A 25230-nucleotide genomic window follows, 5' to 3' on the forward strand; every position below is an offset into this window, starting at 1 on the left:
CGCTCCTTGAGTACACGTGCGGAACAGGTTGGGCAGCACACAACCACTATTCCGCCAGTATCCTCCTGTTTTGCGGTCAACACCGGCACCTGACAAGGGGTATTGCGCAGACCTTGAACAGGATTTGGTTCTGCGGGAAGTCCAAGCTCAACAGCTGGTACTAGTGTGAGACACGCCCAAGAAACGGTGATGGATTCCATTACCCCCAGGAAACCACCATGGCAGCACAATCCCCGCCTCAGGCACCGATCGATTACCCCATAGTTTGCTATAGTTTGACAGCGACGCATCAGTTTCGTTCCAATCAGGCTCCAGTGGCGTGTCCACGAGGCTCAGCGTGACTAAGATATTGCAATCCCTAGCAGTGCCGAGAAGAGCTAGAACCAATCTGGCGATACTGGCGGCCCCTTCGCTGCTTGTTGCTTGGTATTGTGGTACTCTAATTACCAAGTCATGTTTTCACTACGGTCACATCTTGGCCGAAGCAGTGTAATTGATGGAAGAATACAGATGTCTGACAAGAAGAAAACTTTTCATTTGGTACCAGGACGGTAAACGCAGCACCTCTTGCGCAAAATCCGGGGGCCACCGCGCCATCAGTTGCCGTCGCTACTAAAATTAAGATGACGCCAGCCGGCGACAAACTCTGCCCTTGCTCGCTCACCAGCCTCCATCGTGACCTGAAAATTTGCACTGGCACTTTGCAGTTAACGGCATCGCTCTGGAGAAGACGGTGCGTTTCCATCGAGTAATCAGCTGCCTTTCCGGCCGTGTCCTGTGTCTCCTTGTTTCTGCCCAGATCCGGCCATGTCACATCTCGTAAACACAAGACCAGACAAGTGCAAATTTGCATTCCCCATGGCGACACCGCTCTGGTCCTCAAGTTGACCGATGTTCTTGGTCCCGTATATAGCCCATCCTGCCCCTGATTCCCCGTGATGGGACATTTTAGTCCTCCCCATCGACTACCACTGAAAACAGGATCGTGCAAATATCATCCGTGACCCCGGATCTGCGAGTACATCTTCTTGTCAGGACCTCACACATTCTTGTCAAGAACACCATCACATAACCAGCCACACTTTACTCGCCACATCACGTGACTGACCCAGCCACACGACTCAGCTATTTGTCTTCGGACTTGACCAATCAAACAAACCACTTCATCCACCAATCATGTCCGTCTCATCATCGTCACGGCGTTACTCAATTGTCGAACCACATCCGTCCGTTCCTCCTACTCACTACCTGTCGACCGGACGGGGCGGAGCAGGCAACGTGACCAAGGCCCCTCCGTCGGTCACACCAGGCAGTGATGCGAAAGGACCAGCGTCGCGAATTTGGGTCGAGCAACCCGAGACGAACCGCAAGACTTTTATTGCTGGCCGCGGCGGCGCAGGAAACGTACACCCGGCAAGCGAACGGGCCATCTTCAGCTTCGACGAGGAACTAGAACGCCAACTCAGCCAGGAGCGGCACGCCGCGCCGGTCTACCACGTCGGCCGAGGCGGGGCAGGCAATATCAAGTTCAACCGCTCAACCTCACCTTCGTCTGCATTCTCGATATCCGCCTACCCAAAGCGCGTCTTTCTCGAGGGCACGACGAGACGGCGGTCAGAGGATAGTGTGGGGTCTACGTCCTCGACGTCCTCAAAGGCAAGCGAGAGCGGTGCGGATCAGTTCAACCGCTCCGTCAAGAAAGGGTTCAAGAAGATGCTGGGTGTCAGCAACCACATGACTGGTTGATTTGACTCCGGACTCTTCATTTGACGCTTCTTGTTCTTTGTCTCCGTTTCAGCGGTGACATTTCTCTCTTGTCGTTCTGGCGAGGCGTTTGGCTATTTTACTGGAGGAGCTACGGGAAATATGTTCCCAGGGAACACACATACATCACGAATATGTGTATGATTTTTGATTTTCGATTTCAAGGCGTTGGGACGGACCCTAAAAAGTTATTCTGTTGTTTCACTTACGATTACGACACCTGAAGTCTGCGCGCATGTAAATTGCTGCGCTGGCAATGCATGAGAGTACGGAGTTCCGTGCCCAAGGACGGAGACAGACATGGCATCGGGAAAAGGGCCTCGGGGTCCTGGTGTTCATGTTCACCAGACCAGGTGACGCATGTCGCCTGCTGGGCTCATTGCTTGACGAACTGAAATGACTTGTGAATGAGATTGGATCTTTATCTTAGCCTTCATCGATCAATGCCACTAGCATTTTAATACTAAACTCTGTCATTGACCCGTTTATCATTGTATCATGGTCACAAGCCCAACTTGATCTCTACAATGCTGCTATGAAACCCGCCGTTCCACCCCTTGTCTACTGACCGTAAGATATTTGACTCCCTTGTACGGCTTGACTCCGTCGCCCAGACCCTTGGATTTCCTGACATCTACTGTCAAAGCGTCGACTTTGATGCCACTCGGAAGCCAGCCTTTGACATTGAACGAGACGGAAATGGAACGAGGCATCAGAGCCTGAAGATTGCTGGCGGGAGCTTCCTTCGCGGTCCCAAGCTTGCCATCCCTGTTCGCCTCGTTTCCCCCATCTTGGCTGTTTGTTACTGCACCGTCGTCGTAATAACCTGCCATAATACCAGATTTGCCGACGTGAGAGGCCTGAAACTGGTCATCTTCAACGTCCGCAACATCTAATGGTCCAGCCACCGTGCCAGTCAAAGTAGCCACTCCATTTACCGAGGCGCCGTCCTTCGTGGGAACCTTCCATTCAACCACTTTGTCAAAAGCGTTGAAGTTGGCCTCACCCCGAGACGGCTTGAGCTCCGTGACGGTTCGAACGTCGGCCGGAAATGGGATCGTCACCACGACGGCTTCCAACGACGGAGCATGCGAATGCCCACTGCCACCACTGCCGAACGACAGCGACGATATTGGGCCCGACCCACCGCGAGAGGCGCCTGACTTGCTTGCCGTTCCCACTCTGGGGAAGTTTGTGTTTAATGTCAGCCGAGCTTCAAACTCGGTCCCCGCGGCACCTAGGCCAGGTCGTAGGTCCACGGTGGCAGGCAGGAAAATCCTATCGTTGTTGGTAGGGGGTCGGTCGGTACCAAGATCAATAGGCATGAGGTCGGTCTCATAGCCAGCAAGCATGAAACGGCCATCCGGTGGAATAAACGACAGCTCTCCTGGGTGGTCTTTCCACCGCACCAAACGCACGCACGGATGGAAGACTGGCAATTGCATGGTGCGGAGAATGCCCGAGCCCTTGTCGCTGCTCGTTCCCCCGGGAGCGGACAGCGTCAACAGCAGATCGGGAACTCCTGAGATCTTGGCCGTGAACGCAATCGAGCCATGAGACCGAGCGCATATCGGACGGCCAGACGGCGCAAAGACAACTGCTAGACTCTCGACTATGTCCACATATAACTCGTTTGATGTATGTCGAACGTTGGACTTGCGCCAGGGGATGGCTGGGCCGAGTGACGGAGAAGCGGCAGGTGCAGGTCTTAGACTCGACGCGAAGTTGTGGCCAGACGGACCCAATCCTGGAGAAGACCCGGGCAGCCCAACTTGCGTGAACAACTTACCCAACACGGACGACACCTCCACCGATTCTCTCAGTGCATTGGGTTCGGTGTTGCAGATGATGCCCCCGTCACACATTTCCACCAGTAACTGTGCCACTATCTCATAGTTGTCCTCGATCTTGTTGGCTAGCAGCGGGCTGCCGAGAAAGTCCTCGAACACATCTACCAGCCGATACAGAAAGTCGAGAATCGCCAATGACTGCGCATCTTTGCTGGACACGGCAAACAGATGGAGAGCAGCGTGAGATATCGAATATGCTGTTACCGGAGGTGCCACGTCCGATAGTTGGAGGATCGACGGTCGAGGAGATGGTCGACTGGCGAAACTGGATATGAGGGTCTGCGCCGAAGGAGGGCGTCCATTGTAAATGTGCTCTAGGATACAGTGGCTGTAGGATTGTTAGCCACGGCGGGAATCAACTGGATTAGACTCCAGCTTACTTGTGATCATCGAAGATATATAGTGCGTCAACTGCGACGCTCATGTTGAGGGTGGTCAAGTCATCTTCAAGTTGGGGGACTTCACGAGGACCGTCTGAGATACAAAGTGCCAGTGGTTGGTATCGCGCGACCACTCTCCGGTACTGCTGCGATATGATCTTATCTCCACGTGACAGCCAGTGACACGGCCCCTTTTCGCCTACTGCAGTGCAAGTTGGGCAGCCTTGTGCTCTGGGAAGATTTACTCTCACATGTTTCCATTTGCGGACTTATAGTCCTATTCTACAGTTTTCAAGCAGCGGCCCTGACCTCTCTAAGCGACTGGAGGACATCCCATAACTCAGACGCCGCTTGCCATCCCGGCCGTCCGAAGTGCATCTGCCATGCAAACTGGCATCGAAACCGCCAGCAAACCAGGTTTCAAGTAATCGCAAAAACTCCGCCCAAACTCTAACATGCCGCCGTGACCCTAAACATGTGTTGCACCATCGTGAATCAGACCGTTGCATATGCCTCATTTCTTTCTTCCCTTAGAGCGGGAAGCGGTCGTGGATGAGACACTCTGCGCTCGAGAGACTGGAGAGCTGGCTTTGCTGCCTCTTCCGGACTTGATAGCCTTGACTTGCTTGTTCTGTTCGTTCAATTAGCCAGGTTCTGATACTGCGTGTCATCGACATTGTCACTTACCACAACGCCGTTCTTGGCCTTCTTCTTCGCTGGGGCCGCTTCGCTGTCGTTCTCCTCGTCTTCATCTTCATCTCGATCACGTCCGCGTCCTTTCCCAGGTCCATGACCGTTGGTGAGCTTTTCTTCGGGGTCGCCGAACTCGCGTAAGACGGTGTTCAATAGAGTCGTGCATCTTCTTCCGATCTCGACAGGAGTTCTGCTGAGGAAGAACCAGTCGAAGCGGAACAAGGGAGACTCTCGGATTTCATCACGAATCTTCTCATAGAGGCCTTCTCCGTCGACGCCGTGCTTGTCAAGCATGACCAATAGAAATCGATCTTCTTCCTCGGTGTAGACTTTCTTGTTGGTCGTGGACACGGTATAGTTGATCTTCAACTGCTGTAGCGGGACCCGGTACATCTCCATCTTCTTCCTAAGCATCTTTCGTTGAAGGTTGGTCTTGCGGAGTTTCTCTTCGCCTGCCTCGATCGTCTTGATGTACTTGTCGTAGTCGGCGATTTCAGTGTATCTCTTCCAGAAGACTTTGGCATACTCCTCAATTTCGTGAGGTTCCTTGCTGTCCACTTCGGTCGCAATGCCTTCGTAATTGGTCCGTCCAAACTTGGCCGAGCCGTTGATGAACTGTTGGAAGTCGCGACGGTTCCAGTTGCCGAACCCATGTTGTTGCATCTCGGCCTTCCGTTGCTTCTCTTCCTCGGTGAGCGGCTCAGCATTGTCGATCTCGTCCTGATTCAAACGCTGATCGGCCTCTCGGTCGCTCAAATCTTCTTCCGTGCCTTCCGCCAGGGGTACTTTGTAGCCAATCTCTTTGTGATAATAGGCCGTCTCTTTCTCCTGCAACTCCTGGAGTCCAGGGGGGAAGAATTGCCAGTCATGAATGTTGACTTGCTTCGGTGCTCGGGGAACTTTTGGCTTCGTTTCTGCAGGTCTACCACCTGTCGAAAGTGCCTGTTTGTAGTATTTGTCCATCGAATACGATTGTTCCTTTCGTTCACGCTTCGAAGGATTGATCCATGCCAGGCCAACATCCTTCTTTTTCTGCGTGAAATCTTCGCCGTTCCACTCATAGGCATTCTCCGAGGAGAATTTCTGCAGATCGTCAATTCCCAAGTTCTCGTACTTGGCATTCAACTCAGCCGTCCGTGCTTCGCCTCGTCGGAGAATCTCATCAATGTCATCTAGCTCGCCGACAGCACCTTTGGTCTCGAATACTTTCTCTGCACCATGTTGAATCATGTTCAGCAGCTCGTCCTTAGAGGCTGCCTGTTTCGCTTGTTGCTGTGCTCGGCCTTGTTGAATGACGAGTTGATCCAATCGCAGCTTCTGTGCCGCTCTCTCGAGGACTTTCTCTTCGATGGCATTCTCAGTCACGAAGCGGAAGACTTTCACTTGCTTGGTCTGGCCGATACGATGAGCTCGATCCATTGCTTGCAGGTCTGCTTGCGGGTTCCAGTCGCTGTCATAGAGAATGACAATGTCCGCTGTAGTCAAGTTGATACCTAAGCCACCAGCGCGGGTGGTCAGCAAGAACACAAACTTTTCAGAACCAGGCTTGTTGTATTCGTCGATCGCGGCAATTCTGTCCTCGTGCGCCGTGCCACCGTCAATTCGACAATATTGATGACCTCGGAACACACAGTAGTCCTCGAGAATGTCCAGAACTCTGCTCATCTGTGAGAAGATCAGGACCCTGCTGCCTTCCTCCTTCATACGCTTCAGGATTTTGTCAAGGATGATCATCTTGCCCGAATTGTACACCAAATGCTCATCAGTGGTGTAAGGAGGACCTGGTTCGGCGCCTTCGAACAGGTACGGATGGTTACAGCATTTTCGCAGCTGCATGACGATGTTGAGAAGCCTCGTCTTGGACTCACGCTTTCCTCCGGCACCGTTGACAGCGTCGATATCCTTCTCCAGAATTTTCTTGTACCAACGAACCTGCATCTCCGACATACCAACATACAAGTTGAGTTCCTTTTTGGGCAACAAGCTCTTCTCCACATCACTCTTGACTCGACGGAGCAAAAATGGTCTTAGCACACGATGAAGTTGCTGAACAACTGTGTCTTGATCTTCGTTTTGGTTTGAGAACCATGAGTCGAATGCCTCTGAATCTCCAAAGACATCAGGAAGGAGGAAATTCAGGAGAGCCCACAATTCGTGCAGATTGTTCTGCAATGGTGTGCCGGTGATGAGAAGTCGATTTCGAGAGCTGAACACTCGGATGATTTGGGCGAGCGAGGACTCTTCGTTCTTGATGCGATGCGCTTCATCGACAATGATGTACTCCCAGGCGAATTTCTTCAGATGTGCCTTTTCTCGCAAAATCATCTCGTAACTCGTGATGCAGACGTCAAACTTCTCGTCCACAAGTCGGTCGTTGATCAGGGCATGACGCTCATCCTTTGCTCCCTGCAGAACGAGGACATCCACATCCGGCGTCCACTTCTTGAACTCTCTCGCCCAGTTATCGAGCGTTGACTTCGGAACAATGATCAGGTGTGGTCCCTTGATACCACAGATATGGCGCAGGTAGCCCAGGAAAGAAATCGTTTGTAGAGTCTTGCCAAGACCCATCTCGTCTGCGAGAATACCGGAGATGCCGTTCTCATGAAGAGAGATAAGCCAGTTCAGACCCGCAATCTGGTAGTCGCGCATTTCGCCACCCTTAATAAACGCAGGCGACTCCCGAAACACGGTCTGAGACGCCGTGCCACGTTTCTCATCGCGCAGAAGTTCTGCATCTTCCTCTTGCTCTGTCTTTCTCTTGCCAATCGCAGCGGCGCCGCCTTTACGAGACACGCCTTTCTTGGCCTTTTCTTCCTCTTCAGCATTCTGCCGATCAATCTCTGCCATGACTTCTCTGATCTTGGGGTTTGGGTTGGTTTCGATAAAATGCCGGAAGAGATCCGTCAACCCGAGCAGATATTTGAATCTCCGGATAGTATCATCCTCTTTCGACTCGTCCAATTGACCATGCTTCTTCCCGAGAATGCTCTTGCGCAACTGGAGAGCCTCTGATCTCTTCTTGCGACCGTCAGTCTGCGCAACGTCGCCAGCCACACTGCTAGCGGTCGTGTTTGGGTTCGTGTCTGAATCCGTGTAGTCGGGAGTATCGTCGACATAGCGGTTAAGATGGCCAAACGAGGGCCGTCGCGGTTGAACCAATTCATTTGCATCTGTCATGGGAGTATCGACCATCGAGGACGTCTCGGAATCCGGTTGTGCTAACTTTGAGGGCGTCATGGTAGGTTGTGTTGGCCAACACGGCCCGGTCGTGAAATAGTTCGCTCAACCTCACAGGCGCGACAAGATTGAGATCTGTAACAACGTCTTACGGGTTGCAGTCACAGTACATGGGAGTCGCAAAAGTTCACACGCGCCGATCAAGGAAATGTTTAAGTGTAAGTCAGAAGAAAGGGCAATTGTGAACTTGAATGCGGCGAGGTGAAGGTGGAAAGGATAATGCACGCGCAAGAATGGACTCTGGCTATGGACGCGGTTGATTGGCCAGATGGGGAGGCATCGCGGCGGAAGACTTAACGCTTCGGCAAACCTGCCGCCGATTGTCAGCCTTCTCTTGGCGCTGTCATGTGGCACTCACTGCCAATGACTAAGCACTCTGTCCAATCAAAGCCTCAGCTGCTATGTTGGTACCTCTATTTCCATTCACTGCAGGGCTGCAAACCTGGGTTTTGCATGACAATATTGAGGACCGAGTGACTCGCTTCTTCACTTTACTAAGTGCCTGCCTACCGGCAGTCCTTTGCTTCCCTACAGCAGACACTTTTGGCGTCTAACTGCATTTCTCTGGACAGCTCAACGACCATACACTCATTCTCTTTGAAACTCTCTTTATCGTGCCTCAGACACAAACACTTCGGAAGTTGGCGAGCTGCCTCGGCGCTAGCAACGGAACCCCTCCATTCCCTTTCAAAGCAAACAGCGTCTTTACTTCGACCACAACACAATTCAACCGCAGCTGAAGACTCGACGGGCTGGTCGAATCTGTCACCATGGACTCGATGAGATCTCTGAATACCTCGCTACCTTCCGCTCGTCCTCCGCCACCTGTAGAACTTCTTCAAGCCTTCCGCAATGCTGCTCTCTCAGTCACGAATCTTTATAAGTCGGCGGTCACGGACCAAAACATCAGTCGACAAGCTGGCTACCAAGAAGCAATTGCAGATCTTTTGAGTTGGATGGACGATGAGAATATTGGGTTGCAAGATGGCGAGGGTTGGCGAGTCCGACAGTGGGCAACGGAAAGATACGATGGCTCTGCACATCAGCATCAGACAGACAGTGATGACGAGAAGAGCGAGGCCGAGACGCGGCCACGGAGCACCTCACCTCCGAGAGAACATCAGGCCGACCAAGCTACCACTCGTGGCAGAAGCAACAAAGCCGAATCTGCAACACAGACAGAGGACGTTCCTAGTCCGGCTATTCGCGAGCAGACTGCATCGACACCAATCTTCCAATTTACCGGCGCCCCGACGCCATTACATACAGATCGAATGCAGACCGATGAAGGAACACCTGACTCCGAGGAAGCCGATCCGGATCCATCGTCGTCATCTTCGGCGAATGCTCCTATCCGACTAGAAGTAGTCAACAACCGAGGACTACGGCCAACACACAGACACACTAATCAACGCCATGGTGCCAGACCATCTAACCGAGAATTTACGTTTAACGCCGGTACGAAACGAAAGTTGCAATTCCCTGATTTCTTCGACATATCAAATATTGGACCCAAAGATGGATTTCCCGGCAGCAAACGAGGTCGACTTTCATGACAATGTCACCAACAGGGGGGAGGTTTGAACAGTGAACAGATGGTGGTCATACTGTGTTCCATGGTGGAAGGGACAGATTCTTACGAGGACATGAACCATCAGCATAGCGAATTTTTGTTCATTCCCGCGAGCTATGCTCTCGTCTCGGATTGTGTTAGGATTGCTAGATCGAGGCTGTCGTCCGAAGATTGAATTCGAGGGGAGGATTTCAGGGCCAATAGGCTAGATTAATCGATGGCGTGGATTCCAATCCGCCATTTCATCTCCAGTTCCGTGTATGTTTGCTTGACAGACACTATTGTGTCAGGAGATGTGCGCCGGAGTCTCTTCTCAGTTGGACATTCGGTAGATGCCCAAGCCAAAGAGACTGCCTGAGAGACAGAGGATTCCTAGTTGTCGAGATCCATATTTGTACTTTGACTTGCTGAGCTCGATGGCTTTTCGTTGGAGACGGAGTTGTTGCATGCCGGAGTAATATGTATATCCACCCAGAGAAACAAGAGCAGTCGACCCTATCAAAGTCAGCACTGCATGCTTTGCCATCGGCGTGGTGACTTTGTACCTAGAACTCGGCAGGATAGACAGTCGTCCTTGTCGAACGCCTTTGGGTCTTCAAAGTCGTCGAACTTGTCTCTCCTTGGAGAGAAAAGCTCTTTGAGCACCATGTCCGCAGAGATGCCGCTTGTTTCGTCTGTCACCTTCCCATATTGCAGCAAGACTCTATGCTGTTACGCAAACCCAGTCGGTCATGGGGAAACGTCGTTAGCAAGTTCAAATCAACTTGAGACATGTACCAGTGGCAGCCAGGCTGAACCGGAACTTGAAAGCCGAGACAAACACGCCAAGACAGATGGGACATTGACGTCAGTCATGTGATGAGGATGTGTTTAGGTAAGCCGGTTCGGTCGTCTGCCGCCGCTTTATGTGCTATCGGTTAAGGCTGCGGGCAAAAGGGGGCGAGCATGCGGCATCCTACAACGTTGTACATTGTAGACAGTGGTTGTTGTACATAAGGGTGCGCAAACTGGACTTCACCAAGCTATATGGAGCGCCTATTGAGAGGTAATCATCTACAGAAGCAACTTCCACAAACTGATAGATCACAGCGCCAATCCGATTCTATCTCCTGTACGTGGTATATAAATCCAACGTTTTATTTTGCAGTCGCCACATACAACCTGACTACAGAGCCAAATGAAATTTCAGGCACCTAAATTTCCTCGGGCCATGTCCTCAAGTCGATTTTTGCGGGTTCCTTCAGAAAACCCAAGGGAGATCTTCTATTTCCCCAAAAAAGCAGGAATCGATTGCCAGTCGAAGAAGCCTTCTTGTCTGAACCGAGAGTGTCGATAGGGGCCACGACGTTCCCGTTGCCGTCTTCGAAGATCAAGTCCTCCCAATGCGGCTCTGACAGAATCTCGAGCAGCTGTCTTGGGGTTCCTGGATATCCCAGAACGTTCCTGGACTCTCCAACCTTGTCCTCGAGCTTGAAATACGTTCTGCAACTGTCGTTGACAACCGACTTGCCGAAATACTGGTCCACGACCACACTGAAGTCTTTTGCCGCGGCCTCAGTCGGATGCAGAGCGCGGTAACCCTCTCGCTGGACCTTTCCGAGCAAGCGTGCAATATGAGTAGCTGAGATTTCGCACTGATATGCAAGCAAGCCGCCGAGCGCATTGCCCTGCGGGCTGCTTCCCGAGTTCCCCAAGTCGAAGCGCAGCAACTCTTGGCTTTCGCCACGACAACAGGAATTCATTGAGGCTCGGCTGCCGGCCAGCAGTCCCTCGACCAACGAAAAGAGCATCGACAAGAAAGGAATATGGTTTACGTTCACCAGCCCGAGTTTCTACAGTCTTACGGCCTGTCAGACGGGCATGACCTTGACACTGATTGCCTTCAACTGGTATCTGCCGACGGTGATTACGAGTTTTGGATTTGTCGGGCTGCCAGCGAAGCAGCTCCTCAATATACCACCTGTGGCAGCCGCCATTCTCGGCATCGCTTTCACAACCTGGGTCACTGGAAGAGCTTGGATTTCAAGGCCACTTTGTGTCACGTAAGAACCCTCTTTACTATGTCTGGCCAATCTTACTGACCTTGGTTGACAGGCTCCTCACTATCGGCTCCATGATTGCCCATATCGTCTTGATGACTGCAGGCTCGGCGGGCAAATATGCAGCATGTATCTTGGGCTATGCCTCCATCAACAGTCTTTATCCTCCCTACTGGGCCTGGAGAGGAGCCTATCTCAACGGCGCCAGCGGAGCTGCCTTCGTCATCGGCTTCCAGAGTGCCTTTGGCAATATCGCCGCCGTCATGTCGCCGCAATTCTTCCAAGCCGAGTGGAAAAAGGCTGGCTACAAGCAGAGCTTTGGAATCTGCCTCGGCATGGCTGTTGCCGCCTTGATCGCCGTTCTGTACAGCTGGCGATTGACTTGCAATGTCGAAAGGTAAGTGGTACGGGTATGAAAGGAAGTGCTTCGAGCAAAACGAGAGGGTCGCGAGTATGACGGTATCCAAGACATTGACGTTGCTGGGGACGAGACGCTGAAGAACCGCCGTTTGTGGTAGACGGAGTGACCATGGCCTCGTGGGCGTTCACATTTAGAACAACATAAAAGTAGACTTGGATTCCGGCTGTGGCGGAAATAGGCAAACATAAAGTTCAATGTATGCTTTTTCTTGCATAACGTCATGGGACGTAGTAGTATTTTTCGTACTCTACAGGCGGGCAGTCAGCGATGAATATGGTGGGAGTCTGGACTCTGAAGCGGTCAATATTGGTCCTTGCCAATGTGCGCAGGAGCAGAAACAGTGCAGTGTGTGCAGTGTGTGCAGTGTGTGCAGTCTCTTTCATTTGCATTCCGCTTCTTGAGTTCCCCATCTTGGCTACTACCACACAGAAAGACCGCCCCAGTTCATCATTCTCTACTGGTTCCATTTCCTAAACTGATGTGAAGGCGTCATGGCCTGTAGAACGGGGATGTTCTCCAAAGTCAAACGATCTGCACTCGCCTTCCACTGTGCATTTACCGGGCAGCGGACTTTCTCCTCCTACCAGCGACCTCGGATCCTCCGTTACAAGGCATGACAAGCCAGAATCGCTGAAACACAGAGCATCGTACGGCTGGGAGTGAGGAGCAGTATACCTACATCATCACGGTACATACCTACACTACATTCGTTACAACTCATCATGACGCGGGTACATCTTGTCAACGGCAGCCTTGACATCTCTCGGCCAGTACATTTGGTTGCCGGGTCCACCCCAGGTGATAGATGGAAGGTCTCCTCTCTTCTCCCAGATGGCCGAGGACGGCTTTCGTGCTTTCAATCGCTCACTGACCTCGTCCGCCTTGTCCATGATCCTCATGAAGTTGCCGCCCAAGACTCCGCGCATCTCTCCCTCCGTCCAACCTCTGGAGAGAAGCTCTGCCACCTGTGGACATTAGCGAAGACAAAAATGATCTAGATGCAAGAGAGTCACCAAGTTGGGATATTTGCTGACGTCTTCCAGGCCCTCCACGGTGGTAGCCATACCATCAAAGTCGGAGGCGATACCCACACGGTTCCGACCGATGATGCTCGCAATGTGCTCAATATGATTCGCGACATCGGACACGTTCGCACCGGGATACGGGCCGATGAAATTTGGGAAGAAGACGGACTGGACAACTCCATCTTTCTTTCCTGGACCGTCACCGATAAAGTCGAGGATTTCATCGGGAACATTTCGCGAATGGTTCCAGACTGTTCGAGATCCTGCGTGTGTCCACACGACCGGAGCTTCCGACAGTTCAATAGCTTGTCTCATGGTGTTGTCGGAAGTGTGGGAGAGATCCACGAGTATCCCGAGTCGGTTCAACTCTCGGATGAGTTCTTTTCCCAGGTCTGATAAGCCATCGCCCTCATGTACTGGGATCAGTGGTGAACCCATGCCTGCGGAAGACGCAAATGAGCTGTGACAAATATGCGTCAGAGTGAGATAGCGGACCCCGAGTTGGGCGTATAACCGCAAGATGCTCAGCGAGTTTCCCAGGACGTGCGTGCCTTCTAGCCCAAGAAGAGATGCAATCTTGCCCTGTCTGAAAGCGTCCCAGATTTCCCCCGATGTTCTGGCATACTGCAGGTCGTCGGGGAGTTGCGAAATCATATTCTGGATGAGGTCAAGGATTTCCAGCGCGTCCCGGACGTGATTTGTCGGTGTGTTGAAATCGGGTCCTTGATCTGAGTCTTCGCCATAATGACATGGAGCCCACACAGTCCAAAACGCTGCTCCTAGACGTCCTTGCCTCGCCCTTGGAATGTCAACATGGCCGGGAAATGTGCCATTCAGCTGAGTGATGGTGTCAACTGGTCTCCGGCCTGTAGGGAACTTCGGTTAAATCACCTCCAGAAACTCACAGAAAAGGAGATTCACCTAAGCTTCTCATCACTTGTGGTAGATCGACGTGAGTATCGATCAATGGACTATCTTCCATGAGCCTCACAGCCTGGGCCAGGAAGTCACTGCTACTACAGGAGGCCATGCTGCCGAGGGCGGCAGTTGCCCATACTAGTCCCGCGAACCGCATCTTGGTTCGTACGGCTGGTTGTTGAAGTCTAATCCGGGCTCACCAACGACGACTGGATTTTGGACTGGCAAAAGATTTCTCCAAAACAGTGCGACGAGAGGACATCAACTTATCGAGGCAGCAATAAGGCAGAGCACGAGTCCACGGTCCACCTCCAGTGGCGGGATGCGGAAATCCCGACCCACAGAAAAGAGAGCCGATACTATTGCTCGGTTATGCCGCCGTTCGACACGAGAGGTTGGAGCACAGTTTCAAGACGGATTCTTTGGGCAAAGTGCACTGAGACAGTGTGTGAATGTCCGTTCTGCCGAAACGAGTGCTATAGCAAGCGAAAAGACAGATCTCGTTCCAGGATGTCGGAGATCCTTGACCAGGTAGGTAGGTACCTGTACGGTATCGTGTACCTTGTACCTACTGTATCGTGGAGACATGTATCGCGAGCCCCTCAGACCAAGTGGAACCAGAGATCCATCCCGAAAGCATGCCATCTGACTGTGGTATTGCACATACTCTCGTCTCTACAGAGCGATTGCTGAAAACTCCTCGAGTCGGATCAACCACGTTCGGAGCATCCCGACTAATGGGCCGCGCGTGGCTGTCAATCCTTTTCCAGTTCTTTGTGATATGGAATACGATTCGGAGTCATTTTCGCCGAAGACAACTTGAACAGCGATGCGCATCGTGGCGAAGTCGTGGGGAAGGCGGAGCTACCCGCAGATTCGGCCTTCCAACTCCGACACGACATCTTGTGGTGGAGGAATGTGATACCGCAAACCCGGGCTTTTCGTCAGAATACACTTAGATAAACTACATAGCATGCTTCTACTGCTTTCAGAACTCAGACTTGTGATGCATGAGACTTTCATTGTTTTTGCGTTCGCGACGACCATATCGGCGGCTTGGTTGATATCCGGGCACTGCCAATCCGGACAACGAACGCATGCATCGAGGTCCCATTATTGCGGCGGATTACTAGGGCGGCAACAACTTCCGTCTCTCCTCGCTTGATGCGCGGCAACACGGGCGAAACCAAATGCCCTTTGACCCAGGATTTGGTAGAGACGATTAAGCCCGGTGGCGCTTGAGCACAACCCTGTCAGTCAGGTTCGCAAGTCTTGCTGCACTCCTGATGTCGTCCGCCCCTTCAACCCGGAGGCCTTTAGTGGTGGCCCTAGGCGATCCCAAATATGCCGGACAAGAGTTTCTGGCCGAATTCAAGAGAGACTTTGATTTCAAGGTGACCGCTCCCTGAACTTGAAACGGCCAGCACAGATGGAGCATGCCAAATACTGACGGACTTCTCGCTGCTTTGGGAGTTTCAGATCCTCCACGCGACCAACCGACAGGAAACTCTAGAGCGACTGCCCAAGTTCGTGGCAGAAAATGGGCCGATCGATGCATTCATCATCCGCATGGGCACACCAGCGTATGAGCCCTTTGACGAGGCATTGTTGGGACCCCTTGTGCCCCACTGCCGAATCATCACGTCTGCGTCTGCGGGCTTCAACGAGTTCGACGTGGATTGGATGACACGCAACAACATCTGGTTCTGCAATACTAGGGATGCAGTCGCCGAAGCCACGGCGGACATGGCGATTTTCCTCATGCTTGCTGTGCTGAGAGACACCACGCGAGGAGAGAGAGGTGCAAGGAATGGAGACTGGAAGAAAGGACTGGTGCCTAGTCGCGATCCCACGGGGCTGACATTGGGTATTGTGGGAATGGGAGCAATTGGAAAGGTATGCTTGTACTCTATCCAAGAATGCTCATCCTGGCTGTCAACATGGATTTCACTTTGAGACGAGGCGGTCCGACAAGTGCCAAAGTGATTAATATTGTACTACTTCCAGCATTCCGCCAGGAAAGCCGCCGTGTTCAACATGAAAGTTAAATATCACAACCGTCGCCAGCTCTCTCAGGAAGTGGAACAGCAATATCAAGCACAGTACTGCCCGACGATGCATTCACTGCTCGCCGAATCCGACGTTATATCAATTTCATGTCCTCTCGATGCCTCGACCACAAAACTCATTTCGCATGCCGAGTTTGCCGCCATGAAGGATGGTTCGTTCCTCGTCAACACCGCCCGCGGTGCCGTCATTGATGAAGAAGCACTCATTGCCGCCTTGGAGTCCGGCAAGATTGCCCGCGCCGGTCTCGACGTCTTCTGCAACGAGCCAAATATCAACCCGTATTTCCGGTCAAGTGACAAGGTCGTTGCGCAGCCGCATATGGGCGGCCTGACGGATGTGGCGTTTATGAAGTCGGAGCGGGAGTGCTTTGAAAATATCAGGAGTTTGCTCAAGACCGGTAGGCCGGTCGCGCCGGTTAATGAGGTTGTGCCCTGACAGGAGTGGTGAGGTGAAGGGTGGATTGAGTTGGCATTCAGAACCGTTGCATTGGGACTATCTTGACATGATCTTGCCGCCACGCATAAGGTAGACACCAGCAAGCTGTATAATAATAACTGTAGTCCTTGGGAATTTTAAAAAAAAACCACCGCTTATGGCGGTCGCAACCAACAATTTGAGTACCCAACATACATCAAGTCTCGCTTCCCAGTCGGCACGATGACGCACTCTACCACCCAGAAACCCATTACGGTGTGCACAGTGAGTTCCTCCTAACCATGCTTTCGTCACTTACCATTTGCTGCATGACCGTTTGCGAAGACGAAAGATGATCATGTACCTGGTCTTACCTTAGTAGTACTCCAGGATTCGACACTGACGAGCCCTCAAGCTAATCCAGTCGAGCCTTGTGGCACTCCAAAGACAGAGAATGACAGCACCACCATCTACTACTACTACAAGTGGTACAACACTCCTTTCCAACCGTCTCGACAAAATGCTATCCGAGCGCACATATCCCAAGACCCTATGTCCCTCAGAAATCGCGAGGTCAATGACATCCTCGGAACTGCACGAGCTTGGGGCCTCAGAGTGGCGGGACCTCATGCCCCAGTTGCGGCGTATGGCTTTTGAAGCCCGGGACCGGGGCGAGCTCGAGATTCTGCAGCGCGGAGAGGTCGTGGCTGGCGATATTGGTCTGGAACATGTGCGAGGTCCGATCAGGTTGAGGAAGGTCGTTCGCAGCTGAGTTCGGAAGCAAATCCGAGTGACGAAGCATAGTCAAGTCCGGAGAGACGCTGATGCAAGCACGACTACACGTACAATTGTACCGATCCATTTACTGCGGTGTGTCTTTGTATATTCATGGTTTGGAAACAACTCTGTTCAAGTTGTCCGATCTCGTCCATAATGTGTGTGCCGAGCAAAAATGTACAAGCAACTCTCAACGAATGGTAACCTTATGCACAGCACATGATGTTTCTCTGCTCACAATTACACCTATATTCGGCTGCGGGTTTTTCTGCTCAGAAGAAGTCTCCACATGTCAACGCCTGAAAAGAGTCCCTCAGCCATTCGAGTCTCAAAGTCTAATATCCTCCATAACCACGCATGGGTCTCAACACCGTTCGCCCCGTTCTGGAAGGTCCAATATCAATTGTACTCAACTCGAGTGCGAGTGAGTCACCGCCACCATATCCCCTATAATCCATCGAGTTCTCCGGGCCAGAAAACGAGGATCTGGCTTGAGAAGCCTCCGGACCGCACCATGGGCGGTCCATCGGATTTCCCTGTCGAGACGAAGGTTTCATAGAGGATGTGCCATACTCATGAAAGGAGTGGCTGCCTTGTGGACTATACTCATTCACCGCCGGCACCTGGTATTCTGACAGCGGTGGTCGTGATGGAGGCGGGCCGGAGGGAGAAGAAGAGATGGTGTAGCGCTGACTAGAAGGACTAGGTCGATCTTCAAGAGAAGATACCGACATGACAGCGGGACTGCTTTGTGGGAGCGAATATGGTTGCGTCGGTAAGGGTCGGGTCGGCATTTGCTTCCTAAGCCGGTTCCGGCCACCACTGGATTCAGGTTGCGAAGGAGACGCCGTGGAAGTAGGTGGAACTGGGGACGACTGATATGAAGATGACAGGGTTGCTGGAGAGGATGGTTGATGAAGCGGAGCTGCGATCGTTTGTGGCCTGACAGCAGCTGGCAATGACCCTGTACGTTCTTGTCGTCTCGCCTCTTCCTTGGTCCTGATCCGGATCACGTGTTCGGGCATCCGGTTCTTTCTCTCCGGTTCTGGCGCCCACGTATCTGCAGGAAGATGGTCAGAAGGATCAATCACCCGTCCATCATTGCCGATGATCGGACCCTGATCGCGGAGTTTCTCGACCTCCCGTTGTCGAGCGGCCTCTTTGATTTGTTCTGGAGTGGCATAGGGATCTAATTCGGGCGGAGGACCCGTTGCAGGATTTAGGACGTCGTACGAATCTGGTCCGTATGGAACACTGCCGAGGGAACTGCGCTCCTCAGGTGTGGCAGGTGTTGGAGTTATGGACTTCCGCGGTATGGTTTGTGAAGGGCTCGGACTGACAGCCCGCTGTTGGATGATATCAGGCTCCCGAAGCCGGCCATCGGAGGATCCAAAGCTGGTGTCGAACGTTTGTGCTCTTCTTGGTGGCCCGTAACCAGGATCATGCCTGAGATCCTGCTCTGGCACGCCGTTGTACTGTTGCCGAGGCATATCCCGCTCTGGAGGGTATTGGTGGAAAGGCACGCCGCCGACAGAAGTTGGTCGAGGATGCGTCGTGTTGTCAACGTCCGAATTACGTCTGTTTCTCGGTGGAACTGTATAACCCATTTGGTCGTTCACGGGTACTTGGTAGTGCTGCTGCACTGGCGGTGGTGGTTGTTGATGTTGGAGGGCGGATGGTGATGGGCTTTGATAAGGGCTATACTCTCGCTCCAGCTTTTGTAGAGGACTCCTCTCTTCTACCGAACTGTACTTGAGCGGCGTTTGTGGGGCCGAATGTGCCTGTAAGTTGAGGTAAGATGGACCAACCGCAGACGTCCGGGGGACATGTTCCCGATGAGCTGGCGGAGGCGGCGGAGGACCCTCATCGTCGTCGTCAAAGCGGGGATCGGGATAGTTGGGAACGGGCTGAGGCATGTCAATCTGGCTGATCGAATGGCGCAGAGGACTGTCTCGGTACACGGCATGCTTGGTGGGTGATGTCGACGACCGACTTTGCCACGGCTGGGGTTGCGCTGGAGCAGAGGATATGGGAGATATGGAATGTGGCGGAGTGCGCGCTGGCGGAGAGGATTGGTAGGGGGATTGTGCCGGCGAATGGCGTGGCGGGTCTGGAATAGACATATCTGGGAAGGAATTGCCAGACGATTCTCGTCTTTGCTGCGGCATTGACTGTCGGGCAAGACGCAAATCTTCGGGGTCGTATGACTCTATCCGATATGGATCTGGTTGGTCGTACTGTTGAGGAACTCTGCCAAAATTGTCGTAATGATCGTGGGATGGAGGTCGTTGTTGGCGTGGTGCTTGCGAACGTGCCGCTGAATGGTACACATCTCGCTCATATTGAGGTTGGATGCCGTAACCCACATCGTCTGGAGTTTCCGGCATTCGTTGTTTAGGCGGTCGAGGCGGAGGGTTTGAGTCGGTGTATCCACCGCCTGGTTCCATACTAGGCTGCGCTTCTTCTGCGGGCCATTCTTCGGGAGGTCTTGGTGCTGAGACTGGAGAGGAATGACCGCCGGGGCCGGGGGGTAGCGGTCGCCGTTTAATTTCGCGGGGGCCCAACTGGCGGGATGTTGACCCAGTACTCGGCGCATCACTGGCTGTTGAGTGTGCCTTGTCTCTCGACTTTTTCCTCTCCGAAGACAAGTCCGGCTGCGGTCTGGTATCATAGTAGGTCAATTCGACCCGTACATCTCCCGCGTATTTTCCCTTGAAGTTCAACTGGTGCCAAAGATCGTTTTGTCCACCTCCAGGCACAATCACTTCAGTGAGATCAATCCAAGCTTCGCCAATGAGGTCGGTCTTTTTATCGTCGTTGAACACGGAGCATTTTAGTTTGTAGTAGTCGGGTGAATCGTGCACGGTGAAACGGAGCTCTTGATCCCTGTGTGTTGTCAGCATTTTGTCTCTCCATAACTGCACAGTTGAGTACATACCATTTCGGTGTCTGCCCTCCTCTTTTGTCGGTGTTCGTCTTCTTGGCTTCCTTGCCTAGCCTCATCGCACAGTAAGGATCTTGTTTACCCATTGTTTTTCTGTTCGGGAGGTTCTTCGCCCGGTCGACAACCGCAACGAGAGTGCCAATCTCCGGGCCGTCGAGGGACATGTCGGCGAAAATGCCAGCGGTATGGGCTGCATTCATAGCTCTGGTCCTGACGGCCATCTTGTGCAGTGGTGTACAGCAACAACCCAGGGATGTTTATTGTGGTGCCGCTTGAATGAACATGGGCTCTGTCCAATGCTTTCGGCATTCGCAGGTGATTTACGAATCGTCGGTTTCAGACGCGCATGTTTTTTGCCGAAATTTGAAGACGCAGTCGTTTAGCTGTAAGGTTGATCGTATTTTCGAGAATGTCCAAGTCGTTGAGGGGATTGTCGTGCAGTTTCAAAACCAGACTGACTGCCTGCAGCGTGATGTTGACAGGATTGAAAGTGGACAAGGCGCCAGCCACAGGAATTTACGTGTCGGGCTGCCAGATGGCTGGGAATGGAGCGGGCGCCAAACAAGGGTGACTATTGAAGTTCAAGCGAGGGAAGTGTTTCAAATCCTACGAGAACGGCTCCAGTTATCTATGATTATCCTACTGTCGACTTTGCACTGTTGATTCTATCCAGACGCAACATTCTTGCTTGCTGCAGTGCATTGCAATGCGAGGTGCAGCGGATGATTTCTGGCTGGCAGCTGTGCATCCAATCGTGTCGCTTCCGATGTTTTGGGTGACGTCGATCTTCCGCCCGCAGCCTGCGCAGTGTGTGGCTTGCAGGGCAAGGGCCGCTCTGCAACCCCACCACGAAGGTGCTGTGTAGCTAGTCCAATTACAGGAACGCTCCATCAGCCACAAGTGGCGCTGGCCGCAGGACCCTGAGCCTTGCAAGTCACAGGAGTGTCGTCTCACTCGGGTTCTGGGACAGTACCTAAACCACCTCCGAGTCTGGCAACTTGAACGAACATCAGCTGGACCTGGTGCACGGCTTTATTTGCTCCTTGAATGGCATGCACCTCTAGATTTTTCGAAGACTTTTGCTGGCACGGATCACATCGTACCCTGTCTATTCATCATGACTTCCCACCTACGCCATGTGATGGCTCACAATCTTGCTATCTTTCGACGGCAGCCGTTGGCGGAGATATCAGGCTCACTGGGTGATCTTGGAACCTTCTTGCCCATAGTCATCGCCCTGACAGAAGGACACCAGATATCTTTATCAACGACATTAATCTTCACCGGCATCTACAATATCCTCACCGGCTTATTCTTCGGCATACCTCTGCCCGTTCAACCGATGAAAGCGATCGCGGCTGTTGCCATCCTGAAGTCTCTGAGCGCGGGCGAAATTGCGGCAGCCGGGATATTCGTGTCCAGCTGTATCTTACTCTTTAGCGTTACGGGGTTGCTCTCCTGGGTGACGAGGGTTATTCCGATCCCGGTCGTGAAGGGCATCCAAGTTGGTGCGGGATTGAGTTTGATCATAGCCGCAGGCACAAAGGCTCTTGCTGCGCTATCATGGACGACACCATCATGGGCAGACAACTATCTGTGGATGGTGCTCGCTTTCGTTGGCTTATTCGCGCTCAATGTTTGGCGTAGAACGCCCTACGCGTTAATCCTCTCCGTCATCGGGATTGTTTTCGCTGTGATCCTCATTGCTGGCGGTGAACATTATCACTTACCAGGCTTCGAGATCTGGCATCCTTACACACAGCTCCCCAAAGGGAAAGACTGGAAAACTGGCGTTCTGGATGCCGGCGTCGGGCAATTACCCCTGACAACTCTGAACTCAGTCGTTGCGGTGACCCATCTAGCTGCCGATCTTCTTCCTGAAATTGAAACCCCTTCTGTGACTGCGATTGGCATCAGCGTGGCCTCGATGAATCTCTTTGGGTGCTGGTTTGGCGCAATGCCAGTCTGCCATGGCTCCGGAGGACTTGCGGCGCAGTACCGCTTTGGAGCACGGTCGGGAGCCAGCATCATATTCCTTGGTCTTCTCAAACTCGTGCTCGGCGTGTTCTTCGGCGAGAGTCTGACAGGTCTGCTGCACAAATTTCCACTCGCCTTGCTTTCTGTCATGGTCATTGCCGCTGGATTGGAATTGGCAAGTGTCGGCGAGAGCCTGAATACAGCCCGAGCAAGAGACTTGATCAAAGAGAACAACGATACAAACGGGGCTGACGAGCTGACAGACGAAGAGAAGCAACAACGCTGGACAGTGATGCTAGTCACCGCTGGACTTCTGGTGGCTTCCAAAAATGATGCCATCGGCTTCCTGGCCGGGCTGTGTTGTCATTGGAGCTATCAACTACCTGAAAACTTCGCCATCTTGCGGCACGAACGTGACTCTCATGAAGAATCTGGAGAACGGCAAGCTTTACTACCAGGGTATTAGCCCAGCCTGCCTGGAAAACGTGCCAGTCACCCCTCCTGGTCCCTCAGCCACCAGTTCTGCCACCCTCGTTGCTCCGTGCTTAGGATGACGTTCTTCCGTCATCTCTGCGCCATTCAGACCCGTGGCTCTATATCCCGGACAGACGGCGTTGACCTTCCAGGTTGGATGCTTCTTTGCGTAGAAAGCCATGATGGCATTGAGGGCGGTTTTGCTGGAGTTGTACCAAATGCCGTCCCAAGGAGGGCCTTTTTCCAGGGTGTCGGTGATACTGCCGACACCCGAGGAAACGAAGATGATCTTGGGCAGCTTTGACTTCTCCAGCAGAGGAAGCAGTCTGTCCGTCAACACCGCGGTTGAGGTAACGTTGACGTTGAACGTGACATCGAACTTTTCGCGTAGACTGGCAGTGGGCGGTAGATGCTGTGCCGCTGTGGCGGCGTTGTTGATCAGAATGTCAAGCTTCCCAAAGTTTTGCTCGATGGCCAGGAAGCAGTGCTCAATCGACTCGTCGTCGGTAATGTCGAGCTGGATTGGGTTGACGTTGGTCGGGGCGCCCATGCTTGCTACTGCGTCTTCGCCCTTGCGCGTGTCCCGGCAACCCATGAGAACCTGGAAATCAGGGTTTTCCGTCGCCAGCTTTTTGACGATTTCATAGCCAATGCCGGCATTGCCTCCTGTCACCAAGACGATGGTCTTGTTTGCAGCCGCAATGCTGGAAGGGCGATGCTCGAGGCCTGGGCGAGACATGATGGATCAGCGAAACTCGTATAGTGTAGTACCTTTAGTTTCCTGGAGGATCGGGACGATGCTGAAGGCTGAGTTGAAACCTCAACGGACGTTCATCCCGGCGTTGCCTGGATTAAGTGTCATTGCTGTCAAGCTCGCCGATCAATAAACAAGTCTGGCGACGTCATCCCTTCTGTGTTCCATCGCCAGCTTGGTAATTCACTGTATCTCATGCAGTGATCTGTAAAGCCGACTGATATCTCCGATTGGATTTGAGATGCATATTTGTAACCCAATCGAGTATCTGGTCTGCATTTACAATCTCATCCTTCGAGCAGGTCAACTCATCAACACCCCTAGAAGTCCTCGGTCTAGACCATGATCATCCAATGTCTATGGACATTGAGCCTGCCAGTGTGCTTCGGGTTGAGGGCTGGCATGGCGTGCCCCGCATGACCAAGAGAGCAAGGATATCAATTGCATTCCAAGATTCCCAGGCATGAGTGTTTGGATTTCAAATCCATTTAAGGCGTGCCTCTAAGCGATTGACGACCTGTTCGTGACAGGGGTCTTCTCGAGGCATTCGATCAGGAGAATGTCCACCTGAGATAAAGGACCCTGGAGTGTTGATTCCGTACTATATCAACATGCTACAACCTACAGACCTGCTCAGATGTGATGCTGCCTCTCTGCTCCTACGCCTTTCCATCCAGCTTAGTGAAATTGGCCGGCCCTCCAGGCACCTGCAGCCAGTTCTTCTCGTCGTAATGCTCCTCGCCTTCAATAAGATGGAACGTGTAAATGATGCGGGTCTTCTGGCTCGTATTCCGCTCGCTCTTGTGTAGGATATTGCCATGGATCAGCACCAAACTGCCCGCCTTGACCTCACCCAGGGCGTATTCTTCCTGGCGAGACTTTTTGGAGTCAGTAGTTTCGTGCTCAAAGTCGCGCGGCCATTGTCCTTCTTCCTCGTCCACACTCTCAAACGTGGTGCCCTGCCCATCTGCTCTTCTCACAAATCTCTCTTTGATCGGAGCTCTTCGATGGCTGCCGGGGGCAAAACTCAGGCAGCCGTTCTCCACGGTCGCGTCTTCCAGAGCGATCCAGAATCCCACCGCGGACGGGGGCTTCGTGTACAGGAATGTGCTGTCTTGGTGTGCCGGCACTGCACCCCCTATTTCCGGCTGCTTGCAAATCACCATGCTCTGTAACAGCCGGGGGTCTCTGTACCCGAGGTCTCGAGCAATTGCCGCGTTGCGCCGTCCGATATCTCCGGCGTGTGAAACGTTTCCAAACTCCGGCACCAACCCGTGCAGATTATGTCCAATCTTGTTGATTGCCCGCTCTTTCGGCTTGGTCAGCTCGCCCGTCTGGGGATCGAACGCATCCTCCTCGAAGAAGAAGCGGACCTTGTCGCCCGAAGTAAGAAAGTACTCGTCCCCGACGTGCTTCGCCGATGTCGAATTGCCGTTCTCGTCGGTGCCCGTTGTGAAGCGCGTCATTGGATGATCGGCCAAAGGGAAGTCTCGTAGGAGTTCATGCGTTTTCGACAGTAGGTTCTGGCATGTTTCGGGAGAGAGATATGAAGGGATGATTAGGTAGCCGTCGCGCTGGAACGATGCGATCTGCTTCGGCGTCAGGCCCAAGGGCGCTGCTGAAGGATCAGGATCCGGCGACACTCGTGAAGGCGCCATTAGGAATAGATTGGATAGGCTATTGACAACAAGACGCTTTTACTCTGTTATGGATCACTTTTTGAGTCGTGTGCTGCCTTAGGACTGAGATAGCAGTCATGCCGCACAAGCAACGCGGGGTCACATCCAGCAATCGCTGTGCCGCCACTTTTGGAGATATATCATTGTTTATTATCCGACGGCGGATTGGCGGCTCGCCTCGGCCTGATTAACCAGCACGACTGACGATTCCTGTCACCGCTAAATGCCTAATTATGGG

General features: G+C 52.7%; 14 protein-coding genes across 14 annotated transcripts; 6 read left to right on the top strand and 8 right to left on the bottom strand.

The window, feature by feature from the left end:
- Nucleotides 1-1176: 1176 nt before the first annotated feature.
- On the top strand, nucleotides 1177-1746 carry HMPREF1120_06797 (uncharacterized protein; the record flags this gene model as incomplete). The annotated part of the gene is made up of 1 exon (XM_009161007.1): nucleotides 1177-1746. One exon carries the CDS (start codon nucleotides 1177-1179, stop codon nucleotides 1744-1746), a length of 570 nt encoding a protein of 189 aa, XP_009159255.1.
- A 401-nt stretch (nucleotides 1747-2147) lies between these two features.
- On the bottom strand, nucleotides 2148-4169 carry HMPREF1120_06798 (uncharacterized protein). The gene is made up of 2 exons (XM_009161008.1): nucleotides 3995-4169; nucleotides 2148-3942 (listed from the first exon to the last, which is right to left on the bottom strand). Exons 1-2 carry the CDS (start codon nucleotides 4036-4038, stop codon nucleotides 2298-2300), a joined length of 1689 nt encoding a protein of 562 aa, XP_009159256.1. The 5' UTR covers nucleotides 4039-4169; the 3' UTR covers nucleotides 2148-2297.
- An 18-nt stretch (nucleotides 4170-4187) lies between these two features.
- On the bottom strand, nucleotides 4188-8267 carry HMPREF1120_06799 (adenosinetriphosphatase). The gene is made up of 2 exons (XM_009161009.1): nucleotides 4682-8267; nucleotides 4188-4625 (listed from the first exon to the last, which is right to left on the bottom strand). The coding sequence occupies exons 1-2, from the start codon at nucleotides 7925-7927 to the stop codon at nucleotides 4509-4511; spliced, it is 3363 nt and encodes a 1120-aa protein (XP_009159257.1). The 5' UTR covers nucleotides 7928-8267; the 3' UTR covers nucleotides 4188-4508.
- Nucleotides 8268-8534: 267 nt separating this feature from the next.
- HMPREF1120_06800 (uncharacterized protein) lies at nucleotides 8535-10282 on the bottom strand. The gene is made up of 3 exons (XM_009161010.1): nucleotides 10046-10282; nucleotides 9035-9995; nucleotides 8535-8962 (listed from the first exon to the last, which is right to left on the bottom strand). The coding sequence occupies exons 1-2, from the start codon at nucleotides 10146-10148 to the stop codon at nucleotides 9814-9816; spliced, it is 285 nt and encodes a 94-aa protein (XP_009159258.1). The 5' UTR covers nucleotides 10149-10282; the 3' UTR covers nucleotides 8535-8962; nucleotides 9035-9813.
- On the top strand, nucleotides 8698-9483 carry HMPREF1120_06801 (uncharacterized protein; the record flags this gene model as incomplete). The annotated part of the gene is made up of 1 exon (XM_009161011.1): nucleotides 8698-9483. The coding sequence occupies one exon, from the start codon at nucleotides 8698-8700 to the stop codon at nucleotides 9481-9483; it is 786 nt and encodes a 261-aa protein (XP_009159259.1).
- A 411-nt stretch (nucleotides 10283-10693) lies between the features above and the next one.
- On the bottom strand, nucleotides 10694-11242 carry HMPREF1120_06802 (uncharacterized protein; the record flags this gene model as incomplete). The annotated part of the gene is made up of 1 exon (XM_009161012.1): nucleotides 10694-11242. One exon carries the CDS (start codon nucleotides 11240-11242, stop codon nucleotides 10694-10696), a length of 549 nt encoding a protein of 182 aa, XP_009159260.1.
- Nucleotides 11243-11360: 118 nt separating this feature from the next.
- HMPREF1120_06803 (uncharacterized protein) lies at nucleotides 11361-11940 on the top strand (the record flags this gene model as incomplete). Its single annotated transcript, XM_009161013.1, has 2 exons — nucleotides 11361-11542; nucleotides 11595-11940. 2 exons carry the CDS (start codon nucleotides 11361-11363, stop codon nucleotides 11938-11940), a joined length of 528 nt encoding a protein of 175 aa, XP_009159261.1.
- A 523-nt stretch (nucleotides 11941-12463) lies between these two features.
- On the bottom strand, nucleotides 12464-14525 carry HMPREF1120_06804 (membrane dipeptidase). The gene is made up of 3 exons (XM_009161014.1): nucleotides 13907-14525; nucleotides 12974-13851; nucleotides 12464-12925 (listed from the first exon to the last, which is right to left on the bottom strand). The coding sequence occupies exons 1-3, from the start codon at nucleotides 14058-14060 to the stop codon at nucleotides 12671-12673; spliced, it is 1287 nt and encodes a 428-aa protein (XP_009159262.1). The 5' UTR covers nucleotides 14061-14525; the 3' UTR covers nucleotides 12464-12670.
- A 664-nt stretch (nucleotides 14526-15189) lies between these two features.
- HMPREF1120_06805 (D-3-phosphoglycerate dehydrogenase) lies at nucleotides 15190-16408 on the top strand (the record flags this gene model as incomplete). The annotated part of the gene is made up of 3 exons (XM_009161015.1): nucleotides 15190-15297; nucleotides 15383-15799; nucleotides 15911-16408. The coding sequence occupies 3 exons, from the start codon at nucleotides 15190-15192 to the stop codon at nucleotides 16406-16408; spliced, it is 1023 nt and encodes a 340-aa protein (XP_009159263.1).
- A 499-nt stretch (nucleotides 16409-16907) lies between these two features.
- HMPREF1120_06806 (uncharacterized protein) lies at nucleotides 16908-17159 on the top strand (the record flags this gene model as incomplete). The annotated part of the gene is made up of 1 exon (XM_009161016.1): nucleotides 16908-17159. One exon carries the CDS (start codon nucleotides 16908-16910, stop codon nucleotides 17157-17159), a length of 252 nt encoding a protein of 83 aa, XP_009159264.1.
- Nucleotides 17160-17249: 90 nt separating this feature from the next.
- HMPREF1120_06807 (uncharacterized protein) lies at nucleotides 17250-20732 on the bottom strand. The gene is made up of 2 exons (XM_009161017.1): nucleotides 20103-20732; nucleotides 17250-20050 (listed from the first exon to the last, which is right to left on the bottom strand). The coding sequence occupies exons 1-2, from the start codon at nucleotides 20327-20329 to the stop codon at nucleotides 17500-17502; spliced, it is 2778 nt and encodes a 925-aa protein (XP_009159265.1). The 5' UTR covers nucleotides 20330-20732; the 3' UTR covers nucleotides 17250-17499.
- A 493-nt stretch (nucleotides 20733-21225) lies between these two features.
- HMPREF1120_06808 (SulP family sulfate permease) lies at nucleotides 21226-22551 on the top strand (the record flags this gene model as incomplete). The annotated part of the gene is made up of 1 exon (XM_009161018.1): nucleotides 21226-22551. One exon carries the CDS (start codon nucleotides 21226-21228, stop codon nucleotides 22549-22551), a length of 1326 nt encoding a protein of 441 aa, XP_009159266.1.
- A 26-nt stretch (nucleotides 22552-22577) lies between these two features.
- On the bottom strand, nucleotides 22578-23298 carry HMPREF1120_06809 (uncharacterized protein; the record flags this gene model as incomplete). Its single annotated transcript, XM_009161019.1, has 2 exons — nucleotides 22578-22643; nucleotides 22696-23298. The coding sequence occupies 2 exons, from the start codon at nucleotides 23296-23298 to the stop codon at nucleotides 22578-22580; spliced, it is 669 nt and encodes a 222-aa protein (XP_009159267.1).
- A 674-nt stretch (nucleotides 23299-23972) lies between these two features.
- HMPREF1120_06810 (phytanoyl-CoA hydroxylase) lies at nucleotides 23973-24971 on the bottom strand (the record flags this gene model as incomplete). Its single annotated transcript, XM_009161020.1, has 1 exon — nucleotides 23973-24971. The coding sequence occupies one exon, from the start codon at nucleotides 24969-24971 to the stop codon at nucleotides 23973-23975; it is 999 nt and encodes a 332-aa protein (XP_009159268.1).
- Nucleotides 24972-25230: the final 259 nt, after the last annotated feature.

This window comes from Exophiala dermatitidis (assembly GCF_000230625.1).
Source record: "Exophiala dermatitidis NIH/UT8656 unplaced genomic scaffold supercont1.5, whole genome shotgun sequence".
Classification (NCBI taxonomy): Eukaryota; Fungi; Ascomycota; class Eurotiomycetes; order Chaetothyriales; family Herpotrichiellaceae; genus Exophiala; species Exophiala dermatitidis.

What these genes read in the sequence shown, in the direction of transcription:
- HMPREF1120_06798 (XM_009161008.1), bottom strand. Translation starts at nt 4,038, where the DNA reads ATGAGCGTCGCAGTTGACGCACTATATATCTTCGATGATCACAA. An exon ending in TATATCTTCGATGATCACAA is followed by an intron (nt 3,943 to 3,994) that starts GTAAGCTGGAGT and finishes ACAATCCTACAG; the next exon opens with CCACTGTATCCTAGAGCACA.
- HMPREF1120_06799 (XM_009161009.1), bottom strand. Translation starts at nt 7,927, where the DNA reads ATGACGCCCTCAAAGTTAGCACAACCGGATTCCGAGACGTCCTCGATG. An exon ending in AGGCCAAGAACGGCGTTGTG is followed by an intron (nt 4,626 to 4,681) that starts GTAAGTGACAAT and finishes TTGAACGAACAG; the next exon opens with AACAAGCAAGTCAAGGCTAT.
- HMPREF1120_06800 (XM_009161010.1), bottom strand. Translation starts at nt 10,148, where the DNA reads ATGGTGCTCAAAGAGCTTTTCTCTCCAAGGAGAGACAAGTTCGACGAC. An exon ending in TCTATCCTGCCGAGTTCTAG is followed by an intron (nt 9,996 to 10,045) that starts GTACAAAGTCAC and finishes TGACTTTGATAG; the next exon opens with GGTCGACTGCTCTTGTTTCT.
- HMPREF1120_06804 (XM_009161014.1), bottom strand. Translation starts at nt 14,060, where the DNA reads ATGCGGTTCGCGGGACTAGTATGGGCAACTGCCGCCCTCGGCAGCATG. An exon ending in ACAAGTGATGAGAAGCTTAG is followed by an intron (nt 13,852 to 13,906) that starts GTGAATCTCCTT and finishes AGTTCCCTACAG; the next exon opens with GCCGGAGACCAGTTGACACC. An exon ending in TCAGCAAATATCCCAACTTG is followed by an intron (nt 12,926 to 12,973) that starts GTGACTCTCTTG and finishes TAATGTCCACAG; the next exon opens with GTGGCAGAGCTTCTCTCCAG.
- HMPREF1120_06807 (XM_009161017.1), bottom strand. Translation starts at nt 20,329, where the DNA reads ATGGCCGTCAGGACCAGAGCTATGAATGCAGCCCATACCGCTGGCATT. An exon ending in GGAGGGCAGACACCGAAATG is followed by an intron (nt 20,051 to 20,102) that starts GTATGTACTCAA and finishes GACAACACACAG; the next exon opens with GGATCAAGAGCTCCGTTTCA.